We start from the raw sequence: 25,671 nt of genomic DNA on the forward strand, positions 1-25,671 counted from the left end.
GTGTGTTTCCAACAGGTGCAGCTTTGGGCTTGTTAACTTCAGAGTGAGACAGAGTGCAGCTCATCAACAGACAACAGTCTCTGAAACTGTGTGTGCACTGAGGTTGTGGGTTCGATTCCTACCTCGGTCAAACATTTGTATGGTGATCACTGCTTGCACTATTTGCTAATTCTGCAACAGCGTTCAGCTGCTTTCAGCATTCACACCATTTCCATTCTTGGAAATGCTTTTTCTAGTTAGTGTGAATGCTGGAAGCATTCACACTATTGTTCTTCTGTTCGGCCATTTTCTTTATACTTTTGACACTTAACTAGTCCTTCATACTTTGTGCTATTTCAACAATTCTCACATCAAAATGTTCAGCCTTTTCGGGACAGGTGTGCTATGTCTTTTCTCTTTTCAACTATTCATACTTTTTGCAATATTCAACTATTTCTGATTTTTTTTTCCCATAGAGAATGCATTGGAACAGTCTTGAAACTCTTCAAATCTTCTTACTTCTTTCAGCCTTTAAAGCGTCCACATACTTTCAGCTAGAGACTTCATTCAAATTCTGAGCTGTAGACAAACTTCTAATGTATTCATTCACACTATTGTTCTTCTGTTCGGCCATTTTCTTTATACTTTTGACACTTAACTAGTCCTTCATACTTTGTGCTATTTCAACAATTCTCACATCAAAATGTTCAGCCTTTTCGGGACAGGTGTGCTATGTCTTTTCTCTTTTCAACTATTCATACTTTTTGCAAAATTCAACTATTTCTGATTTTTTTTCCCCATAGAGAATGCATTGGAACAGTCTTGAAACTCTTCAAATCTTCTTACTTCTTTCAGCCTTTAAAGCGTCCACATACTTTCAGCTAGAGACTTCATTCAAATTCTGAGCTGTAGACAAACTTCTAATGTATTCATCCTGTATGTACAACTTTTTCATAGCTTGTACCGTTTTTGAGATAAATCCTTTAAAAGCACATGAGGATTTCTGACAAATTTCACACTTTTCAATGAGTGTGTATGGGGTTGGGTCAGAGTGAGTGACATCATCGTTAGAGTGAGAGGGATCGAAAAAACATTCAGGATTTTTTCTGGATAAATTGCCAGCACGGCCACAAATTAAACTCTAGACACATGATTTCCTCACCGGTTTGTAGCCACACTTGTCGTGTCTCATTTGATGTGCTCAAAACAGCAGACAGACTTACAGAATTGTCTCAGTGAGCCTAATTGTGCAGCTAGACCCGCTCCAGTGGCTCATCCACTTCAATATAAAAGTAGGAGCTGATTTTTTTTAGAAAAGCAGAAATGCCCCCCTTTTCTACCTTGCGACCCTGAGAAAAGTTTTTGCCCTACAAACATTTAATGCACATCAATGTGCTCAGGAAGGTCTCCTTGCCCCAGTAGTCATGGCCACATTCTGATAAGAGGTACGGTTCTCTTTTTATGGGCTGTTTTCGGAAGCTGCACAGAGCTCAAATCTCTCTGCTCTGCTCTGCTCTTGTGTGCAGTTGGTCCAGCTGTAGCGGCCAGCTCGTTATCAAAGTCTATAAATAGAACAGTGCAGGTGCAGCCTGGCCGCTCGTTAAGATGTTTTTAAACACAGCCCCACACAGACACATGATAAACCAGACTGACAGAGGATGTCCACGCACAAACACAGGCATCACACTCACACAGACAGACACACACAGACACTCACACACAGTCACACATGCACACATACACAAACAAACAAACACACAAACACAACACTGTTCCACACAGTAAAATGTAAGCAGTTAGTTGAGTCGCCATGGTAACTTCTGAGGGCAGGCTGCCACGCAGGTCTAAATCAATCAGATCATTAGGGAGAGAGGAGTTCTGTGGCGCTTAACAGTTTTACTTTCTGCACATGTACACGCAGACAGAGAGACTGTCAGACTCACTCACCCAGACACACACATAGGTTTTCAGCTCACATTCATCAGCCTCTCAATGATTTTATACTTTTGATGTAAACATCTGTTTATTTGTTAGCCATTGAAATTTGTCTTGTTGTAATTTGTTATAGCGGTGGAACCTATGTACAAGCCAACCGGCTTCGTTCCCTCCTTGCACCATTGAAATTTGTGTGCTAAATAAATAAACACTCTAAACCCTCCAACAATTTATATTTTTCTCATGAATTTAAGTTCAGACGTTTAGTCTTTCCAACTCTATTAATAGTAGTCAGGGCCGGCTCTAGGCATAGGCGATATAGGCGGTCGCCTAGAGCGCTAACTGCTGGAGGGGCGCCGCCAGTCAAGGGAAAAAAAAAAAAAAAAGATAATAATAATGATTTATGTCCGCTGGCGCCCCCTCACTTAGTGTTTTCTGTGTAGAAAAAAAACCCCAAAACAAATAAATAAACAATGACAAACATGTTCCTAAATTGTGTATAGTCACACACACACAGCAGATACCTGTCTGCAGCAGGAATGCTCTCAAGCCGATTTCTTGTTAGAAACGCCACATTTTTAATTAGATGTGTGGCACAAATGCCGGCATGTTTGCGCAACCGTCTCGATATGTTTTTTTTTCTTCATATTTCGGTCATTTACGCAGTAGAAATGCGGTTCAACTACTGTGATTGGGAGGCTCTCCTCTTTCAAATACGCACGGCCGCACGCCCTTGACGACCTGTCAATCAAAACAACAACTGTGAAGCGCTTCGAAACAGCAGAGTCGTTCAGAGAGAGAGAGAGAGAGAGAGAGAGAGAGAGAGAGAGAGAGAGAGAGAGAGAGAGAATGATGACGGTGCTTCAGATGTTTAAAGTCCTGACTAATTTGATGAGGAAGATTATGAAAAAAGAAGAGAGTAGAGATTTCAGCCTGCTCAGACAGCAGGGCCAGTGGGCCACAGCTCCAGATCAGCTCCAGCTCTGTATTCAGACCTGCTGAGCTCTCAAACTAGTTTTTTTTTTTTTTTTTTTTTTACCTCTCAAACAGTACCACAGTGACAACACATATAGGGTACATTATATAGGCTAAATATTGTACATTTTGTGTGTTTTTTGTCTATTTAGTTGATATTTGGAGAAAATTTCTCATTTAGGGCTACACACATCTCATGAAGTTTGAAATGTAACGTGAAGTCAATATTTAGCTTCTGTTATCCCACATTTGAGACATTTGGTGAGAATGACAGTTAGGCCTAACATTTATGCTCAAAAAGCAATTTCACAATTTTTTTCTACACTTATCGCCTTATATCATTCAGTATATTCCACTGCTTTTGTGAAGCCCAAACTTTCCTATTTCAAGCACCACAACAGTTTGTTCTCATGATTGTGAAGAGACTAATTTTTTCATGTCTTCACCCAGAATTTACTCAATGCAATTGTACTGATTGTTGTGCAAGTTGTGTATCTCAGGGTCAAAGGGGAGATAGAGATACACTGCTATGTTATCGTTATGATCATTATGATCATTGTTGGGGGGGCGCCTGAGAGTAATCTCGCCTAGGGCACCAAAATGGCTAGAGCCAGCCAGTAGTACAATTACAGGTGGAGCCAGGACATAGGATGCAGCTTTTAACATGTGTCCTATCTATCTATCTATCTATCTATCTATCTATCTATCTATCTATCTATCTATCTATCTATCTATCTATCTATCTATCTATCTATCTATCTATCTATCTATCTATCTATCTATCTATCTATCTATCTATCTATCTATCTATCTTCAAACCCTTTGTCTCTTTTTTCTCTCTTTTTCTTTCTTTCTTTTACTCCTTCATTTGTATTTTACATAACTTCTTTCTATCTTTCCCCCTCTATCCATCCATCCATCCATCTACCTCTTTCTATCTATCATCCCCCTCTCTCTTTTTCTTCTTTCTTTCTTTCTTTTACCCCATTTCTTTTTACTTCTTTGTTTCTTTCTTTTGTTCTGTCTTTCTTTCTACTCCTTTTCTTTTTCTTTGTTTCTACCCCCTTTCTTTCTTTCTTTCTTTCTTTCTTTCTTTCTTTCTTTCTTTCTTTCTTTCTACCGCTCTCTGTATATCTCTCTCTTTCATTTATCCACCCCAATTTCTTTCCTTCTTTCTTACTACCCCTCTGTCTCTTTCATTCATTCTCTATTCTCTTTATCTTCTATTATTCTGTTTTTCTTACCTTTTTCTTTCTCTATCTACCCTTCTCTCTGTGTCTTCTTTCTTTCTGTCCTTTTGTTCTTTCTTTCTTTCTCCTTCTCTCTTATCCTTCTCTTCTCTCTTATCTACCCTTCCCATTTTCTTTCTTTCCTTCTGTCCTTTTCTTCTTCTTTCTTTCTTTCTTTCTTTCTTTCTTTCTTTCTTTCTTTCTTTCTTCAGCTCATTCAGCATTGTTTCAACAATTTCTTCAGCTCATTCAGCATTGCTTTCAGCATTCACACCATTTCCATTCTTGGAAATGTATTTTCTAGTTATTTTTCCACTTCCGGCCGACTTTCGATTCGCTACTAGTCCTGCAACTATCGAAAGTCAAAATTATATATCAAAACGTGCGTCCTGATCGGGATTGCACTGAAGTCAATGGGACGGGCGGGAAAAAAAAGAGCGAAAAAGACCAATCATTGGAGTTTAACAAACGTCTACTGCTCAGGCATACTTTCACCTAGAGACTCCATTTAAACTTTAAACAGTAGACACAAGTCTTGTGTATTGTCGTATTACTCCACATTTTGATAGGTCATATAGTTTTTGATCAATCCCTGATCAATGACCATGATCATTTTTGGAGAAATTATGAGATTATAATGGTTGTGTATTGCACGGAATGTTCGTGTCAGAGCGCGTGACATCATTGGTTAGAGTGGGAGAGATGCCATAAAAACTCCAGATTTTTTCTCTTTCCACACTCGGCCCGGCCATAATTTACACTCTACACACATAATTTTTTCAGAATTTGTAAGACAAACTTGTTATCTCTCATATCATGTGCTTAAAATATCAGAGAGACTTACAGAATTTACAGAATAAGCCTCTGAGTGCGGCCACGTCTGTCTCTGCTCCTCATTGACTCCAATACAAATATTTTCTGAGAGAAGCAGAACGGACTGATGTTTTAAAACTGCCAGCGTCTCCAAAATATTTACTGTAGAAACACCAAATCGTACCAAATTTTTCAGGAAGTCCTTAGAGCAACGTGATCTGTGTTTTGTTCTGATAGGAGTTACCGTTTTGGCACAGTAAGCCTAAATGTGACCGGTCCAGAGGCATAAAATCGCTCTTTTTCTCCACGTTTCTGTCTGCCTCAGCCTGCGGGGCCCCTATCGCCGTGGTAACCTCTGTGATTCTCAGGCCAGAGCTCGTTAACTTCATAAACAATCCACCTGGCGCTCGTTTAAATGTTTATAAACACAGACACAGCTAAATCAGACTGACACAGGATGCAGCTCATAGTCACACACACACACACACACACACACACACACACACACACACACACACACACAGACTCTAGAACCAGCTTCATGTGATTACAGTTACAGACACACACACACACATCAAAACACACAGGTAACATACAAATCCTCTCCCACACTCTAACACACACAGGTAACTTCATGTGATCACACACACACACACACACAGTTAACCTAATGTGGTTACAGCTCCTCCATATCAGTGCTTATAGAAAGATGATCATGTGTCTGTCTGATCAGCTCTGTCTTGACCTTAAGATCGTGGGTTTGATTCCCATGTTGACAGAGATGGCAAAACCGGCAGTAGCCCTGTGGGCTAGTTATCATATATTATGTTGAAAAGACGCCTGACATTGAAAAAAGAATGCCGGTTTTTAATAAACCCAGTTTGGTCAGAATGTATGACTGATCGAAGGACAGATTCTAACCTATGTGCAAGAACTTTGGCAAGCACCTTAGCATCAGCATTTAACAGTGAAATAGGGCGGTAGGATGAGCATTGGAGTGGGTCCTTATTTTTTTTTAATATTAAAGAAATAGAGGCTTGCCGGAGAGAAGGGAGGAGAATTGCATTCTGTCTTTAAAGTAAAAGGTGGACATGTCCAATACTAGGCTTCTGACATGAATGTACATTTTTCAGAGATTCAAGTTCTCACTCAGATTGCTCAGTCGGTCTCTGACTTGTTGACCTGATTGTAATCAGAGATCACATGTACTGACTCTATATCTTTGTTTCTTAGGGACATTTTACAGAGGGTCTCTGACGTCATGTTTATATTTGGTTTTATGCATGTTGTTGATGCCATTGCGGTAAGAACAGTTTCAACAACAATTTCATTCCTTTGACATTGAATAATTGACATTTAAATATTGACGGAGCTGTGTGTTTGTGGACAGGGTGTGACCGGAGGAGTTCTCAGAGGAGTAGGGAAACAGTTGGTTGGGGCTCTGTGCAACCTGGTGGGATACTACTTCATCGGCTTCCCCATCGGAGTGTCCCTGATGTTTGCAGCAAAGATGGGGATCGTAGGTATGAAAAGAACAATCGTATGGTGAACTATAATGTATCATTTTCTCCTGATGATCAAGGAACATCCAGAAAAGCCATTAAAACTTCTTTCATCTCTGATGTAGGACTATGGACGGGACTCACAGTTTGTGTGCTAATGCAATCGATTTTCTTCATTGGATTTCTGTGGAAACTCAATTGGAAGAAAGCTGCAGCAGAGGTTCGTACCCACATCCCTGAACCAATCAAAATGCTCCAATCCTATTAGAGATCCAAACAAACTGTTAATGACAAATGTTAATGTCTGTGATCAGGCCCTGGTGAGAGCAGGAGTCCAGGTCAAAGAAGAAAAAGAGATGGACGGGATTGAAAACACAGGTAAACACCAGTGCACTGACTTGTGTGGTGGTTTTGTGTTGATGCTGAAGTTCTCCCTGTAACTTTCAGACCCGAGTCCCAAGCAAGTCCAGGTCGCTGCTACAGAATCCAGTTGTGAGAGCGCTGATGGGAGTAAATCCACTAACGCTACCACAGTAGGAGACGTTCTCTCAGTGACACAACTGGTTTTGCGACGTGGGCTGACACTGCTGGTCATGGTCGTCATCCTCGTCGCTGGAGTCTTGGCCAGCGACCTCCTTATCATGCTACTGCAGTGAGTGTTTGACGATGCGGAGCTGGCAGTCAGACCGACGGCATAACGTTCCACTAAACAATCTTTTTATGTTGACACTGAATGATCCTGTAAGTGTGATAGGGTTACTCGCACTGTTTATCCCACTGAGGGTCAACGGTTCAGTCGGCAGCTTTTAACAGCCTCTCATACAGCATGTAACGAGGCCGGCAGCCACTCCAATGCCGCCAAACTGAACTGATGAGAGTTGAACGTGTAGCGAGCTGGAGGGGTTAGCAGACCAAATCAGGGCTGAAAACCAAATGAACAAATATTAGGTTGTTCTTGTTCTACTTCTATTAAATATAAGATCAGGCAGGTGTTTGTTGTCAAGACAGCCATAATGAAAACTGATGCAATACTTTATGCCACTGTTTTTTTTTAATAGTGCCTTTTTTTGTTTGTTTCTCTCTTGCTCCCCCTGGTGGGAAAAAAAGGACCTGCCAGACAGTGTTCAACCATTGTGTCTGAAATCCCATAAGAAGCACTGAGAGTAAAGTGCTGTATTTGTTTATATTTTATAGAGAGCATGCCAAAGTGTAGTAACTCAGGTAGGGTTAAAGGGGCATTCCGAAATTGTTTAGATTTTGAGTGACTGATTTTTACGGTCTTTGAGGTCAGTTTAATACAAAACAAATGTTATTGTATTTTTCAATAGGAATACATAAATGGCGACAAAACATGTTCACAGCTGCAAGACTTTGTAAGATTACACATGTATGACACTAATGATCTGTATATTGTCAGTAAAGGGTTGTTGTTGCTAGACCAAAACGTTACAGTAATAAATGTACTGTATATATTTTTTCTTAGTCAACCCGTGTGTTATATTTAATATTGTTTATTTTTTCCAGAATCAGTCTGTGGTCTGTAGTATGCACATTAAATGCTTTGTACATTTCTGAGAGCTTATAGCCAAATACCAAAGACAGTTATCAAAGGACAATTTAGCAATACCAAAGACATTATGTAACCAGCACACTGACAGTTTTCTCATGTCAGCTCATTTCTTTTTTTCTCCCAATGTGAATAAATAATTAAAAGATGAATATGAGTGTGTTAAAAGTTGAATCATTTGTGTTGAAAGGTGAATAGCTTGTTTGTTAAAAATGAATAACAGCCTGGTAAAACCATTACATTCCAGACATGGCTGCTGGGCATTGTGTTTTCAAAAGCTTTGTAGTTCAGTTGAGTATTTGCTAAATGTGTCCTAATGTTACATAATTAAGCATTATTATTTCATAGCGTGATGAATGTGCAGGTCACAACTTGTCGACAAGAGCATTTTGGAGTTGTTGGATTGTGTATTGGATGAGTTTGATGAGGGACAGGGGACCTGTACCATTCACCTCCATTGTGTTTGCTGAGCAGCTCACGTCTCTGCCCCGCTGATCTCAAAACAACATGCACTGATAATTTAAGGTAATGAACCTACTGCTATGACTATAGGAATTATGGCAATCTGGCAAATTTGCCAAAATGTTGAACTATCCCTTTAAGTATTGTGGTTTTGATCAGGACCTGGTTTAATGTGGTCTAGGAGTAAATGAGGCATAATCTACCTTTTTCTTTCTTCTTCTTCTTTTTATTATTATTACAAAGTATCTTTACCATTGCTGGAAAAGCGTTGGTATATTTTTTTAATCTTATGTATAAAATAAAAATAAAAAAACTAACTGTATAGTCGCAGAGATTTAATAAACAGAGGAGTGGGCGCTCAGGAGTCCAAGTTAACTTTCCCGTTAACTGCCGGATCGGAAAGGACCTGAAGCGTCGTGGGGAAAACGGAGTTAGGTTTCTATCACCACGAAGGAAATACGTTAACATCGTATGCGACTTTTGTTTACCTATTTGTTGCGCTCGGTGGTGTGTTTATCCGGGATTGTGTAGCCTGTAGAAGGAAGTTTATGGAAACGATCAGGTATGTAGGCTAGTCTAACTAATAATGATCTACTCTGATTCACTAGCCTACTTGATTCCTGTCATCTCTAAAAAGACTCCCCCAGCAGCCACTGCGCATCCGAGGCATTTCCCTCCTCTCCACCTCCTCCGTGCTCCTTCTTTACGTATCACATGGTGGTGTTAATGCTGCAGCCAATACGTTGTCGTTTTTATCTTCCTCTCAGCCTTAATTGCATTCCTGTGTCAGTTCAGGCAGATATGGTACGGTGCGAGAGCAAGGCCCCTCCTCATCTTGAAAAGTTTGTGCACAAGTAGCCTACCGTATGTTTACAGAGACAGTAGTTAGAGCTATACTGAAACTGATCGATAACTGTAGTGCACTCAGGACCTGTCCTTTCCAATGGTTACCTCCCAAGAGCACAGCGTTTTCTGGTTGGTCCTTTTTTTTATGTAGAGGACCATTTTCATTGGATTTCATTAGATTTGACGCCATACTGATGAAGTCATAGTTTACTGTAGGTAAACTACCTGCTGTCACCACAGCTTCTCCCAAAATAGCTATAACAAACATTCAGAGCAGCAGATCGTGGAATAGACCGCAGATGTCAAGGTAAGTCAAACTACTCACAAAAAGTTAGGGATATTGGGCTTTCAGATGAAATTTCAGACTGCTCCTAAAATGCACAATAACCTTTACAGGTGATTGGTGAACTTAATTTCACCTTCTCTAAACCTTTGTATGCACATGTTCAGTCTAAGTGTTTCAGTTTGTAAAACACAACATGCTGTTCTCTAACAAGGTGATTAACAGCAGAAATCACAAAGTCTGATTCCATGAATCGTCCCCTAAATGTTCTGCTTCAAAGACAGTTTGTATTGAAACAGTCCTCTTCATCATGCTGTTCAAATTCTGACAGATGAGACCAAGACAACACCTAAGTCCATCAACAGTACCTGGACATGTCCAGACTTCAGATGATGGGATGTTGTCAGAGGGAAGTGTCCTGATCACTGTTAGCTGTTTACCAATTCACGCAAAAACACTTCTAGTGAAGTAAGGCAGCAGGTTTCAGGTTGTAAACACCCGTCTTGGTAATATGTGAGGTCATTCCAGGTCACAGCCTGCGTGGTGTAGCTTTAACCCCACTGTGATATGGTATTAAGTGTCATTTGGTGCTTTTGTTCAGTGGCACTGGCAGCTGTACACAATGTGCCTACATGTTCTCATGATTAGTGGAAGATACTGCCTCTTTTTCTTCTTTGTTTTTGGCTGTATTGACTCACTAATGTTATCAGACTAGATTAAAGAGTAGAGCAGGAGATTAAGTTTGATACTTTGATGCCCCGTGTTGACACTGCAGATGTGGAGCACTGATAAACATAACAACATGATGCTGAGGCCATTCTGCAATTTTTATGTTATGTTTAGGCACAGAGTGAGCTTTTAATAATAGGCAGAAATATTATTGTATTTCATCGTCTCTTGTTTTTTTTATTGTTCATTGTAGCAGTCTGGTCTAAATGTTGCACACATAGACTGTAAAAAGAATGGACGTAGCACCCATGACGTCACCCATTGGTTTGGGGGAGTCTCTTTTGTGACCCTACTAAGGGGATTTGAACTGTGCCATCTTGGATTTTAGTGGGAGTGTACTTTCCATATTTGGAGAGGTGCGTTGGTTTGCCGGCTGAGAACCCGCCCACAACTCAAAGCAACCAATTAACGGCTGGTAACTGTCTGCGAACCTGTCACTCAATGTAACCACGCCGCCATTTATGTATGAATTTGAAGCCTAAACAACACTAAAATGGTTGTGGTACAAAAAAATTCAGATGTAGCCTATCAGAATTTATAAAACAATTATTTCTATACTATAATTTTTCTCAGTAAAATTAATATTTTTCCTCTGCACCCCTCTAGACATTCTGTGCATGTATTATTTTTGAAAAAATAATCGTTTTGATGAAAAAGTTGTAGCTAACCTTTAAAGTTTTAGGCGGTGCTGTTGCCAGTGTCATTTAGCCTACTGTAAGTGATTCAATTCAATTCAATTCATTTATTAAGGACTGCACAACAAGGCACCTTTTACGTTGATATAACAAATAGGATTAATTTCTGAAGTACTGAAAGCTGAATGACTTTGGAGCGTGTCTTTTGAAACAGGACCTGTTTAATACAGAAATACATACAATACAACAACAGAGGCAACATTACAACCAGCAGTGAAATCAGCAGTGCCACCGAAACATGTTTTTCAGGCTCCTGATTGAGTTGCTGACCTTTGTGCTTGTCCACTCTTGGTAAATACAGTGTCAGTATTTGATCTATCCAGAGCTCCATAGTGGCCGATCACCATGGCTCTGGACATCCCCGGCGTGATTGCAGTGGTGTTTTTCTACATCGTTATTCTGGCAACAGGGGTTTGGGCCGCCCGGAAGTCCCGAAGGGTGGAGCGGAACAGCCATGGAAGCAGGATTGAGGTGATGTTCCTCGGAGCAAGAAATATCAACACGCTGGTCGGGACTTTTACCATGACCGGTGAGTAAAACTCATCTCAGCTGAGCTCACAACGTAAATGAAAGATTATATTTTTTTATAATAAGTTGATTCCTTAATTTTTTGATACAAAAAAAGTTATTATTTTGTTCATTATTGTTTATACAGGGTCGGCAGGGTGATGCAGTGGTTAGCACTGCAAGATGGCCCTCTTCACAAGAAGGTTCTGGGTTCGATCCCCAGGCCTGAGGCGTTTCTGTGTGGAGTTTGCATGTTCTCCCCTGTACCTGTGTGGGCTCTCTCCAGGTTCTACTGCTTCCTGCTAGAGTGTGTGTGAATGTCCGGTGTGTGAGGTTGTCTCTACAGACAGGGTGACTCTCCGCCGTCATCCTGTGTGAGCTGGGACTGGCTCCAGCTTCTGTGGGTCGTTGTGTTCTCCATATCCACACGCCTCACATTTGGGCTACAGCACACTCACACTTGCAACTCTCCACGTCCTGCTGGAAATCATGTTCTTTCTACCTTCCACTGTTTTATTTTGTGTGTGCATGTTTGTGTGATTTTGCTGCAGCTACGTGGGTCGGGGGTGGTTTTATCCTGGGTCTAGCTGAGGCAGTGTACACTCCCAAGCTGGGCTTGGTATGGGCTCTTATGCCTATACAGTACTCAGTGTCTTTCATACTAGGTAAGACACAATGTCTACGATAAGGACACATCAGACATAATTATCCACTTTGTTTTTGCATTAAAAAAATTGTTGTAATGCAAGATACCGCTAAATAAATAAAAGAACGTATTCTGATATCTGATAAAGAATAATGGCTAAAGGGATAGTTCAACATTTTTGGCAAATTGGCCCATTGCCATAGTCCCTATAGTCATAGCAGTAGGTTTGTTACCTTTATATGTCGGTGCAAGCTATTTTTAGAGTGGTGGAGCAGAGCTGTGAGCTGCTCAGAGCTACACTACAGAGGCTAATGGGATTTCTTAGTTTCCCTCATCAAGCTCATACAATCCAACAACTCCAAAACACTGTGGTGGACAAGTTGTGACCTGCACATTCACCACACTATGAGATAATAACGGAACGTTACGAGACAGAGTTGTTTTAGAGGTAAATTCATGCAAAACCGCTGATGCTGTTGCCTTCAGGGACAGTTTTTCGTCACGCAGTCTCTGCATTTACCTCTAAAACGGTCTCGTAACGTTCCGTTATTATCTCATAGCGTGGTGAATGTGCAGGTCACAACTTGTCCACAAGAGCGTTTTTGGAGTTGTTGGATTGTGTATTTGAAACCAAGAAATCCCATTAGCCTCCATAGCGTAGCTCTGAGCAGCTCGCAGCTGCGCTCTGCGGTTCTAAGAACAGCTTGCACCGACGAATAAACGTAACAAACCTACTGCTATGACTAAATAGTGATTATGGCAAAGGGCCAATTTGCCAAAATATTGAACTATCCCTTTAACATTTTTTCCATAAGGTGGTCTCTTCTTTGTCAAGCCAATGAGGGACAAGAAGTACATCACCATGATGGACCCATTCCAGATAAAGTATGGCAGTGTGCTGAGTGGTGCTCTGGTGCTGCCTGCCCTGCTGATGGAGGTGCTGTGGGTGTCCTGCACTATGCTTGGCTTAGGTAAACACACCTGAGTATCAGGTAAAAAACATTTTTACATTTTATTTAATTGGTTGCAGTCAAAGCATTTAAACGTGCGCTTCTGTGTTTGTGGTTTTGCCCGACAGGAACAACTATGAGCGTGATACTGGACTTACCCTTCGCTTATTCGGTCTGGGTCTCGTCAGCCGTGGCCATCATCTACACTTTGTTAGGAGGCCTTTATTCTGTGGCCTACACTGACGTCATCCAGCTCTGTCTAGTTTTTGTCAGTTTGGTGAGTTAAAGCATCTTGTTCAGCACTGCACATTCATTTGTAAGATACAGTAGCACCTATAACTAAGATTATACAACAGTTAGTTCCGACCGGTCCCAACCGAGCAATTTGATTGGACAAGAGACGTTCCATGAGTGCTGATATACAACAGCACTGCGACTTTTTACAGGCATTATCACTCCGCTGTTCAGCTGGACAGGAGCTAACTCGAGTCAGAGCCACGCTCCCCATACAGGAGCTGCCCCATCTCTCTGCTGCTACTACAGTTTTAAACGGACCTGAACATTAAAACTTGGACCTGACCTGGTCCGTCTAATTGGCGATAAATCTCTACTAACACGGCTGGAAAAAAATCGCCGCGGGGGCAACTACGTTTTGACGGTGATGTGTTTTGATATTAGCGTTAGCTGTTGTTAGCCACGTAGCTCAGCTACTTAGCTTCAACTGTGTATTGATTACATAGCAGATAAACAAATGTAATACGGTATCGATAACGTCTCTGTATGTCTTCACGCTGGTCCTGTTGCTCCGGTGCTAATCAGACACGGGCTCAGAACCAGAACCAGCACTGGAAGCAGCTCGGTGGAAAAGCTTGTAGCTAGTAGCAAGCTAGTATGAAATGTTTATGTGTTGCCTGGCAACAGCCTTGTCTCCCTTCCAGTTGCGGAACTATTTCTGTTGGCGGAGCTAAATAAATGATTAAATAAACAAACAGATCATAATCTCTTGTAGTTTATTACTGTTCTAAAATGCGCTCGTAGCACTGTTGTATAAAAGCAATATCACACTCGAGGTCGTGCTGTTGTACTGTATATCAGCACGGTGTGATTATCGGCCTCGTGCCGCAGATAAATAAAAAAGTTGGAGTTGTTTTGGAGCCCGTGATTATCTGCGGCACTCGGCCTGCGGCCTCGTGCCTACGACCGAATCACAGCCGTGCTGATATACAGTACAACAGCACTCCCTCTCGTGTGATATTGCTTAAATATTAGACCCACATACGTAGTTAGTTGTAGTGGCACAGAGAAGGTCAAGGTCTGACATTTTCTTTCTATGACAAGCAACAGGGTAAAACTGTTCTTGGAATAAAAGCTGTGTGCATTTTTCTCAGTTTTAGTTTAAGTCTGCACAACAAATCCTAATTTTCTTTTGAGGCTCTGATGCACTGAAGAAAAATTCCGGAGGTTTCCTAAGTGGTTCGGAGATGCTGTAGTGGGTGGCACTGAGCAAAAGGACGTTCTGGCTTTGTTTGATGACGAGCAGTTAATCAAACGATATGTTTAGACGGAGTGGGTATCATCCTTGTCACGGATTTAATAAGGGACATCATCTCACCAATAACGTCATGGCAGAATTAAAGGTCATCACAATGCTTTGATATCTCGCCACAACAATGTTGCAACAATGTAACGCTGAGTCAGTGATTTGGAAAGATTAGGAAATTTATTTTATCAAGACCCTACTATTAATAATAATAGACTCACCTCAGGAATATGTGAATCAAAATGTGATAAAAATTAGAACATAGCTACATGAAATAGCCAACGTTTTTAAAGTGTTTTACTTTTCATGCAATAACAAGAACAAACAAATAATTTTTTTACATAATTAAAATCAACTAAAGAGTACGGAGCCCGTGATATATCATGGAATAAAAAATATATAATTTGATTAGCTTGGTCTCTGTCTTAATAAAATGTAATGCAGACTTATCAGGTCATTGTAAAACATTTATTTATTGATGTATATGTGGTGTTATTTGAACATAGTCTATTGAGAGTGAGGAGTTGTCGTCACAGCTCAGAGCCCCACCCCCCTTCTCCGCCATGATGGAAGGATTCCGGTGGCAAAAGCCTTACTAGTCTATGGGCAAAACAAAATCGTCTACTCCGTAATTTACTGTTTTACAATGCCTGGAAATCACTGCTGTGTTAAAAACTGCTCCAGTGATTTACTTTCTCCTTATTCTTTCTTGTAATTTGTTGATCTGTTGGCGCAAAAAAAGAGCTAGAATTTAGTCCGTCTCTGTGCTGTTCTGATGACGTTGCCCCTGGCAACCGATAGCGTCTCCTTCCATCATGGCCGACCGGACTGTAAAAAGCTCAAACCCCGCCCAGATTAGACCAAATCGGCACGTGACTCCTCACTCTCAATACAGATCCCAGAGGCAGCGCTGCTCTTATGTGAAACATGAAGCTCCACTTTTAATTCAAACAAACTAATGAGACTGCCACCGTGGGACCAGCCGGCGCTCGGTGGCAAAACCATGGATGTATTATATTAACTGGATACCGGACCGGAAAATGGCCGCCGTTCATTTCAATGGAAGTTGCTCGCCTGGCGCATACGCCGAAAAAGTTTCTGACTTCCGGGTTTACTTCCGCGTTATGCGGCCCATAGAGCATGCGCAGTTGAGTCACCCCCCATGATGCTCTGCGGTCTCCCATCATGCCCTGGGGCAATGAGAACGAGCAACCGCCGTTCTAGTTTTGGCGCTGCGCGTTCATGTATGTGTTACTTGTGGAGTTAAGGAATGAGTATTAAGACTTTTACAGGACTCACACGGACTTTAAAACAAAGATAATGATTTAAAAAGTAAGACGGCTGATCGTAGGTTTACTACGGTCGTTTATATGATCGTTAAATCGTTTTGACAGTTAATTAATATACGATGTTACACTGAAAACGAGTTAGTCCGAACCTGTAAGCTTAAATCACGATGGAAAATAAATCATAATTAACTGTATTTTTGTTAAACATGACAGAGATGACCACAGAACACCTCAAATAATGTAATGAGGCTTTACTCTTACCTTTTTTATATTGAATAGTATATTTAACTTGCTGCACAGTTCACCAGTTGTATCTACAGGATGTTGGTGGAGGTATTATAAACGTAGTCACACGTGTTTTGTTTTTATCAACCACACTGTGATTAAAGAAAATTAGAACTCTTTGGCAAAAACATCTTCCTTTTAATAATTGTCTGTACTGGCTGTGTTCATAGTTTCATCATCATCATTAAGCCTTCAGGTGGATGAGACTCTTTGTAATTCAACAGTTTAACTTACAATTTAGCTATACAATATTTCCACAACACGCAGAATATCAGTGTCCACTAATACAGCTGTTACAGAACCAGACATTTTAATTAAACACGAATGCCCCAGACACAGTTGCAGATGTTGGATTTGGTAGAAGCAGAAAAAAGTCACAAGCATGTTTGTTTTTTTCCGAACAATTTAATAATATGATTATGAGTTTAAGTGATCATTTAGCATACTGACACTGAACAAACACACACTGACGACGGTGAGGAGGAGGAGGAGGAGGAGGAGGACGTCCATGGTTCTTCCTCCGGCCCCGGTGAAGACGGGGAGCAGCTGCACCGTCAGGACACACACCACACACACCGACCATGGAGGAGATGTCTCGGTTCCTACATTTTACCACCGTGGCATTAATTAAGCCGTAAAATAAATTGACGTGAACGGAGCAACAGGTGTAGAACATCAGCCGCGATGAGACACTGTTGACACACACAAACACATACAGCATAAATGACTTATCAAGCTAAAATTACTGAAAAATATGGGTTTTACAGGGAAAGTAATGTAAGACAGTCCGGTTTCACGTCAGTAAATGCAGTCACTACGAGGCGATCTCATCAATTAAAACGTTACGTTTAAGAATACGAGTTGACAAGAGACTAATAACAGACATTAACTATCATAAAGTTAAATTAACTCGATGTGACCAAACAAAAACTCACCTTTGAGCCGTGTTTTCCGTGATTTTAGCACCGGACAGCGTCTCGTTAGTTTCAGGCATCCTCGGTCCCGAGACACACACGACCGCGCACTGCTGGTGCACGGACACAGCCGTGACGTCACGGCCAGAAAAGAGACTTTTCTGTGGCTTTTCTGGCCGTTAGAAAACATTTTGACGGATAAAAAGTCCATGACTTAAAAATATAGAATACAAAGATTAGTAATTAACGGAGGTTACAGCTGGAGGTGTCCTGTGAACAGTTTTACAGGCTTCTCTTTTACTATTGCGGTCTATGGGAAAAATCCTTTCTGGGCCGCATGGGATTTTTTGTTGCAGTACCACGGGTGGCCACTGGGAAAAATCGGCGTGCCTGCTGAGAGGATTACAGGGGGGCTGGGCAAAACTCTAAAAGCTAAAACAGCCACAGTCCAGGTGAACCTCTGCAGCGTCCGTCCCACAGCTCACCGACACAGCAACGGCTACACCGGCAACAAAACCGTGGGCCGCCGCCGTCAGCAGACGAATCTCCGCTTGCCCTGATAGCATTAGCTCGGCGGCTAGCACTAGGCCCGTCGTCCTGTGCTGACGGTGGCGGCCCTCATTGTTGTTGTGGTGTAGCCTTCAAGGCTCCCGCTGCTGTGGTGGTGAGCCGTGGGTCCGATGCTGCAGTGGCTCGGGACCATGGAGGCTCGGGGTGAACGAACGGGGCTAGCCGCCGAGCTAACGGTTAGCGCCGGGCTAGTCGAGCTAACGCGTTAGCGCCGGGCTAGTCGAGCTAACGCGTTAGCGCCGGGCTAGTCGAGCTAACGCGTTAGCGCCGGGCTATTAGCCGCCGAGCTAACGCTATCAGGGTAGCGGAGATCCGTGTGCCCCCAGCATATTTCCCTCACTGCTCAGTGTGTATCGGAGACATTCAGATAAGAGCTGGACTCAGACTCAGGCTCAAGCCCGTAGCTGCTCGGGAACGATGTGACAGTTAGCAATAGGCCATTTGATTGACAGTTGAAACTTGACGAAGCTCAGCAAGTGGGCGGGGCTTATGTGCCTGCAGCAGACATCCAGAGCTGCGAGAACTGCCTCATTTAGTCATGATTTTAAAACCTAATTTCACCTACTAAACGAATTTTTCTAGCATCCAAAATTGGCAGGATGGTTAATAGGACATATGTCTGGGATGTGATTAACTCAGAAAACGAATCCAGTGTCACTTTCCAGGGACTTTAAATGTGAAAACAGCGGAGACCTATTCAAGATTTGCGTTTGGGTAACACTGACATATAAGGCGAAACATTAGAATAAATTTATTAATGGCCACATTAAGTGAAACTATTAACTTTACCAATTATCCATCTGATTGTCTGTCCTGCTGCGAGCGCACAACTTCTTTCAGCTGTGACTGACTGTATATAAAATGAAATATATAGGCTATAGCCTAATATATAATGAGCTCCTGACGCTCAGCTCCACTGGACTTTCAAAGTAAAGGTGACGCAGCTGTAAATAGGTTAAAATAATGAAACAGCAGCGCTTATATATATTTTATGATTAAACTCTGAACATAACCTGGTCGGGACCAGGCGCATATGTGTCCAGGAGTACATTAGTATTTCGTGCTCACGTTATATCTATTTCGTGGGAACGAAATAGTAATTCGTTCCCACGAATTAGGTATTTCGTGGGAACGACTTAATATTTCGTGGCCACAAATTACTATTTTGTGGGAACGACTTACTATTTTGTGGGAACGACTTACTATTTCGTGGGAACGACTTATTATTTTGTGGGAACGACTTACTATTTCGTGGGAACGACTTACTATTTCGTGGGAACGACTTGCTATTTCGTGGCCACAAATTATATTTTTTTTATTCCATGATATATCACGGGCTCCGTAAAAGAGCTTGCTCCTCCTGTCACAAATAATGTGGAGCATACTGTCAGTACAGTATTTCAAGTGTCCCTCTGTCAACGACCTACGCCTGGCCAACAGCCTTAACGAGTTCTACTGCCGCTTAGAAAGACAATGGGACAGACCTGATATCCCCCACACCTCCGACCACCAGCTATCAATCAGCAACAGCTCCTCCACACCTGGATCACCTACACAGCCCCACACCCCAGTGCCACCCTCCCCCACACCTCTCACGCCTCTCTCCATCATACAAATCAAATCAAATCAAAGAAGGAGAGGTGAAGAGACTGTTTAAACGGCTGAACCCCTGCAAAGCTGCAGGCCCAAACTCTAGCCATGTTCCTACTAAAATCAGCGGGTCAACGCAGGTTTTTTAAATGTGGGTCGACCCGCTAACAATCGGCATTTGGCTCCTTTCCCATTGACCAAAATGAGCCGGGTCTGTCTGTCTAACCCCCGCATAAACCAGTTGCCCCGCTTTCATTCGCAGTGTGAGAAACACCGTGTCATGCCCCAGCCACCCGCCACGGAGGACAGCGAGTCTGCCGCGGCCGCCTTACGCCGGGTTCACACCGGACGCCGAAGCGCCGCGAATAGCCGCGGAGCGGAGTCCGCTTCCATTCGGCGCCCTCGTTAACTGGTGTTGTAGTTCAGACTAGACGCGGAGCGTCGCGGTCCTCCGCGGTCGGCTCGCGCCGTGGAGCGCCGGTTTCGGCGTCTGCTCTATTTTGTGCGCGAGCCGCGGCCGACCGCGTCAATTCTGGCAGGAAGTCACACAAAGAAACACGAGAGAATCCGGTCAATTTTCAAAATAAAAGCGATTTTCAAAATAAAATACTGCGATTGACAAATGCGACCGTATTTATATTTGTCAGACTCAACAGAGAACAAGAGAGATGAAAACACACACACACAGGATAGGGAGACACGGAGTGGGCTGGCTGCAGGGAGGAGGAGGGGGGGTCAAAACACACAAACAAACAGGGAAAGAGAGAGAGAAAGAGAGAGGCAGAGACGAGTTGTTGTAAAGTGAAGGAGGACGTGAAATTAATCTTGGAAGTGAAGTACAGGGAGTTGTTTGACCCACAGCACACGGTGTTATAATTATATGAGGTTATTTACTTATCCATGATGTAAAAAACACAGCTCTGAATGTGAGTAAACAACAGCTGAGGAGCAGAGGCGCTCGCGACCGCCGCGGAGAAATCAGCGTCTGGTGTGAACTGGAGGGACGCGGCTCGCGCGCGATTTCCGCGGCCGCTCCGCGTCGCGGCGCTTCGGCGTCCAGTGTGAACCAGGCGTTATGATGCACGTCCGCGGCACAACATGTCAGTAACCCCTTGGCCCTACCACTTACCCCTACCCCTCCGTTTTGCGCGTTCACGTGTAGGGGTAGGGGTGTCCCAATTCCGTAAGGACAGAGGGGTAGGGGGAAGTGGTAGGGCTACATACCCCTCCAAACGGAGATTTTTCAGAGGCACACTCCAAACGGAGGGGTATGAAAAGTTTCCCAGAATGCATCTTGCGGCAGCCGGCAGCAGTGGCTGTAAAACGAAAAGTTGTTTTATTTCTTGCTGTAGCGCTGTTATTACGTCACTTTCTTAAGTTTTAATATTTTTTCTTGCGAGAAAGTAACTGTTTAGGTCCCAAATGTGTGGTTAGTTTATCCAAATGACGGCTGGTTAGAAGTTTGCTCCGACGATTTTTCGGAGAAGTGAAGCTCCAGGAGGAGCGGCTCCTCACAGAGGCAGCAGCCGGTCTGCAGAGCTGCTCCGCCGGCCAAATTACGTCCTCGTCCCGGTCCCGCCGGGAGAGAAGGCGGTCGTTAATTAACTTATCCGCGGGTTTTTAGAGGTTTACCACCAGCATGTTACATTCTTTTTAGCATTTAAATGTTGGTCTCATTGATGAAATCTGACAAATTGTGGCAGTAGCATTAGTTTATTTGAATGAAAAGTGAAGCTTCATGTGTGTATCAGATAGAGAAGCAGGCAGCGCTGCCTCTGGGCTCTGTGTACAGAAATCACCACATTTACATCAGTAAATAAATGTTTTACAACAGGCGCGGCGCCAGGATTTCAATTTTGGACGGGCCACAGTAATTTTGGATGGGCCACTACTTAGGAAAAAAATAACACTAACATACATAGAGTTGAAAATGATTCCTGAATGACTCGTTCGTGTCTAAATTGCCTTGAAAGCACACATCTGCTGAGACCTATAGCTGAGACGAGCTTTGACAGCGCGTCTCCCGTTAAAAGTTAATCTAGCTCACCCAGCGGACCTCCTCGTCTCTCTCTCTCGCTCTCTCTCTCTCTCTCTCTCTCTCGCTCTCACTGTTACTTATGTGTTTAACCAAATACACGAAAAGCAAAATCAAATCAGAAATGCGTAGCCCACTTCTTTTTTAACTCACAGACATTTATTTTCATAAAGTAATAAAATATCTCGACATTTTGCCGTACAAAAGGCTGCAGGAATGGAAGAAGAATTCGGCAAATCATCTTATCACGCAAACAGTCACAACAAACAGGTTTTGCACAATGGTTTGCACAGATAAGTCTTAAAATATGTGCAACACCTTCTCATCACAATCCACACCATCTACACAGTTACGTTATCAGCTGTTATTAAAACCCAACTCATCAGGACGCGATGACCACCACTCACATTAAACAAACCGTTAACAATTAATAATCCACACTCAAACCGAGGCAACAATAGTGTTAACTGTGCTCAACAAGCTGTTATTACAAGGTTTACAACAGATATGACAGACAACCTGGGCCGTGTGTGCGTGTATAAGAAAGGGTGGGAGGGAGGGAGGGAGAGGAAAAAGTAGGTAAAACCTGCTAGCTGTTAGCTGCTAGCTGTTAGCTACCGTAGCTCAGGCGTCGGTCTCCCGTCAGGTAAAAGCTGCCGTTTATTCCTCAAATGAAGCTCATGTTGAGCCTCTCCGGTACAGTTATCCATCACTGCTGTTGAATTAGCTGCTAAACTGCTGGACGCTAAAACCGAGGGGGCGTCTGTTTGTTTACAATTCACGAAAGCAACGTGAATGTACGTGCCACTCACACTCAGTAGAGTTACGCAATGAGGCAGCGTAGCCTGCCCTCTGCCTCCCTGCGGTGTCACACCCGTGCTGATATACAGTACAACAGCACTCGATCCCTCTCCTGTGATATTGCTTAAATAAAAATCACCAAATGCTGACACATTTAAACCTGTGGTTAAGTTATCTGAAATAAAAATAAATAAATAATTAAACCTTAGATTAACTAAAGTTATGTTCACCCTGTCATTTTGGATGGGCCAGTTGTACAAGTGGGTGGGCCCAGGCCCGTTAGGCCCACCCATAACGCCGCGCCTGTTTTACAATGAACCGATCAGTCTGCATTAAGTTTTATCTTATTTTATTAAGTTATATGGTACACGCTATTTGATTTCTGGCAAAAGCTCGCCGCATCAGCTTACGTAAAAGCCAGTGACACTACGTGATGACCAAGGGGGCAGTTGTCGGTCTGAGAAGTGAAGCTCACTTCCGCGTTCAAAAAACTGCAATCCCCTCTTCTTCCTCTGGGGGCTGGTGTCAGAAGGGAGCATTCCCCATAGACCCCCATGTTAAAATCGCCGACTTTACATCCTCAGTAAACATGTTAAAAGCCTGGTGTCAGAACGTTTTTTCGTCTCAATCGATAGTTTCTACCCCCGCACACACTCTGAGGGGGGTGAATTTTTTTTTAACTCTACCGTTTTACTGTTATTAGGTTAAAATTCTGGCCAATTAGGGCGAGGAAACGTTGAGTGACAGGTCCGAGCAGCTCCGTGGACAGCTGCTTCGAGGCCAGTGGGCGGGTTCTCGGCCGGCCAATCCAACATGGCGCTGTTCAGGCCGCCATATTTGAGTCACAAAAACGACTCCCCAAAACCAATGGGTGACGTCACGGACGCTACGTCCATTCTTTTTACAGTCTATGGTGATGACGTATGTGACTGTTGAAGGGGTGTCCCAATTCGGAGGGGTTGACTTTCTACCCCTACCCCTTGTAGCTCCGTTTCAAGGGGCGAGGGGCAAGGGGTAGGGGAAGGGGTAGGGGTAAAAAAGAGAAATGGGATTGGGCCTAAGTCTCCCCCTCCACCCTGAAGCACTGAGCCAATCAGCTGTCTCCGGTGTTCACACACATTTTTAACACCTCACTGGAGACCTGTCATTTGCCAGCTTGCTTCAAGGCCTCAGCCATTGCTCCAGTTCCCAAAAAGACAAGGCTCACAGGCCTTAATGACTACAGACCCGTTACTCTGACTTCTGTGGTCATGAAGACTTTTGAGTGCCTCGTCTTGACCCACCTTACATTACAGTTCACCTACAGAGCCAACAGATCTGTAGATGATGCTGTAAACATGGCCCACTTCATCCTCCAGCACCTGGACTCCCCAGGATCCTATGCCAGGATACTGTTTGTGGACTTCAGCTCTGCCTTCAATACGATCATCCCAGCTCTGCTCCGTGACAAGCTCTCCCAGCTTAATGTGCCTGATTCCATGTGCAGGTGGATTACGGACTTCCTGACAGACAGACGGCAGTTGGTGAGGCTGGGGAAGCATGTCTCTGACACCCAGACCATCAGCACTGGATCCCCTCAAGGGATTTCTCCTCTGCTGTTCTCCCTGTACACCAACAGCTGCACATCTGGACACCAGTCTGTCAAGCTCCTGAAATTTGCTGACACCACCCTCATCGGCCTCATCTCTGATGGGGACGAGTCGGCCTACAGGAGCGAGATGGACTGTCTGGTGTCCTGGTGCAGCATGAACAACCTGGAGCTGAACGCTCTGAAGACAGTGTAGATGATAGTGGACTTCAGAAAGGACCAAGCTGCCATCCCCCCTGTCATCCTCTGTGACTCTACAGCGACCCTGGTTGAGTCCTTCTGCTTCCTGGGCACCACCATCTCCCAGGAGCTCAAATGGGAGCAGAACATCAGCTCCCTCACCAAGAAGGCTCAGCAGAGGATATACTTCCTGCTGCAACTGAAGAAGTTTCACCTTCCTGTGAAGATGCTGGTGAACTTCTACACTGCCACCATTGAATCCATCTTCACATCCTCCATGACAGTCTGGTGTGCTGCAGCTCCTGCCAGAGACAAGGCCAAACTGCAGCGTGTCATTCACTCTGCCCAGAGGACGATCGACTGCAGCCTCCCATCTCTTCAAGAGCTGTACATCTCCAGGACCCGGAGACCAGAGCCAGAATTGCTGATGACCCCTCTCACTCTGGACACAAACTCTTCCAGTCCCACCCCTCTGGCAAAAGGCTCTGGTCCATCCGGACCAGGACCTCACACCACAAGAACAGTTTCTTCGTCTCTGCAGTCAGCCTAATGAACAATGCCCCAGTTCCCCCTAAATAACCCTAAACCTATGGATGTAACATGCTATAATGTTAATGTCATCTTTACTCACTACATCTTAGCCTTCTTAACCTTGGATGTATATATAAACCATTAAAAATGTTCCCTGTATAGACCTTTTCAGAGAGTATAAACAAAGACAGGTGTGGCTCATTAGAAAACGCTCTGGTACACTAAATGGAATGGAGCCTTAATTAGTATCCTTGGTAACACCTGTATTTGTTTATACTCTCTGAAAAGGTCTATAATATGATTTCACAAAAGTTCTCTGCTACTTCCTGCTAACAGCAGTATTAAAGCTGATTTTCCCCCTCGCTCCCTCATGCACCCAGTGGAATTAGCGCCAACTAGTGGTGCAAACAAATATTATCTGCAGGGCCTTTCTGCAACTGCAAAGGTGCTCTAAATCATCAGTAGTGGCACACAAATTATGAAATGTGCAACATCGGAGAATGGCCATAATTGGTGTATATGGCATTTTTATGGTCAAAATAGTGAATGCATGATAAATATTGTTAAGCTACTCTTGTGCAAAGGTTATCATACCAATTAATAATATGGACATATATAGGAATAATAAAATAGCAACAAAAATTTGCCCACCCTTTCGATTGCGATTGGTGGTCTGGCTCATGGACTATAGAGATTGCCAGCGTGTCGTCATCATGACGTATTCCCGGCGGGGAACGCAAAGCATTGTGGGAAACTTTGGCACAAACAAACGCGCCAGACTTTGAATTTGTGGAGGCAAGAACGCTAGTTTCAAATATCTACTGCTCTGGTTTGAAGATGCCATCAACCTGCTGTGTTGTGAACTGCAACAGTCGTTTGCACGATAGACAGGGCAAAAAGTTACATTTAGTACCATATAAGTAAGGGATAATGTATAGTTCGGAGGTTGTTATGGAGAAATAAACCCCGACAGGTTGTATGGAACCCGGTTTCATTCAACATGAAGGGGTTTATTTCTCCATAACAACCGACCAACTGTACATTATCCCGCTTATTACACGGTTTACGAGTGAAATAATTAATTTGAAACATAATGTTGATCAAAATACGACTTTCATCGATTTAAAATTGCATTTAGCGAATCTGCAAGACCGGGTCACTTCCGCTGTTTTGCCGAGCCTCCTCCCGTTCGTGCATTTGAAGCCTTTGATAATCAATCAGTGGATCGAT

General features: G+C 43.2%; 2 protein-coding genes across 2 annotated transcripts in view; both read left to right on the forward strand.

The window, feature by feature from the left end:
- The window catches only part of LOC146991395 (multidrug and toxin extrusion protein 1-like), a 31,383-nt gene extending 23,187 nt beyond the window's left edge, over window positions 1-8,196 (forward strand). The window contains exons 12-16 of the mRNA XM_085767469.1: window positions 6,165-6,234; window positions 6,322-6,454; window positions 6,559-6,653; window positions 6,748-6,811; window positions 6,881-8,196. Of these exons, the coding sequence (XP_085623595.1) occupies window positions 6,165-6,234; window positions 6,322-6,454; window positions 6,559-6,653; window positions 6,748-6,811; window positions 6,881-7,089 (571 nt within the window). The 3' untranslated portion in view covers window positions 7,090-8,196. The remainder of the gene's footprint in view (window positions 1-6,164; window positions 6,235-6,321; window positions 6,455-6,558; window positions 6,654-6,747; window positions 6,812-6,880) is intronic.
- A 1,285-nt stretch (window positions 8,197-9,481) lies between these two features.
- The window catches only part of LOC146991396 (high affinity choline transporter 1-like), a 29,784-nt gene continuing 13,594 nt past the window's right edge, over window positions 9,482-25,671 (forward strand). The window contains exons 1-5 of the mRNA XM_085767915.1: window positions 9,482-9,615; window positions 11,339-11,544; window positions 12,074-12,187; window positions 12,984-13,139; window positions 13,247-13,395. Of these exons, the coding sequence (XP_085624041.1) occupies window positions 11,361-11,544; window positions 12,074-12,187; window positions 12,984-13,139; window positions 13,247-13,395 (603 nt within the window). The 5' untranslated portion in view covers window positions 9,482-9,615; window positions 11,339-11,360. The remainder of the gene's footprint in view (window positions 9,616-11,338; window positions 11,545-12,073; window positions 12,188-12,983; window positions 13,140-13,246; window positions 13,396-25,671) is intronic.

This window comes from Trachurus japonicus, chromosome 1, assembly GCF_045865225.1.
Source record: "Trachurus japonicus isolate A0001 chromosome 1, Traja_1.0".
Lineage (NCBI taxonomy): Eukaryota > Metazoa > Chordata > Actinopteri > Carangiformes > Carangidae > Trachurus > Trachurus japonicus.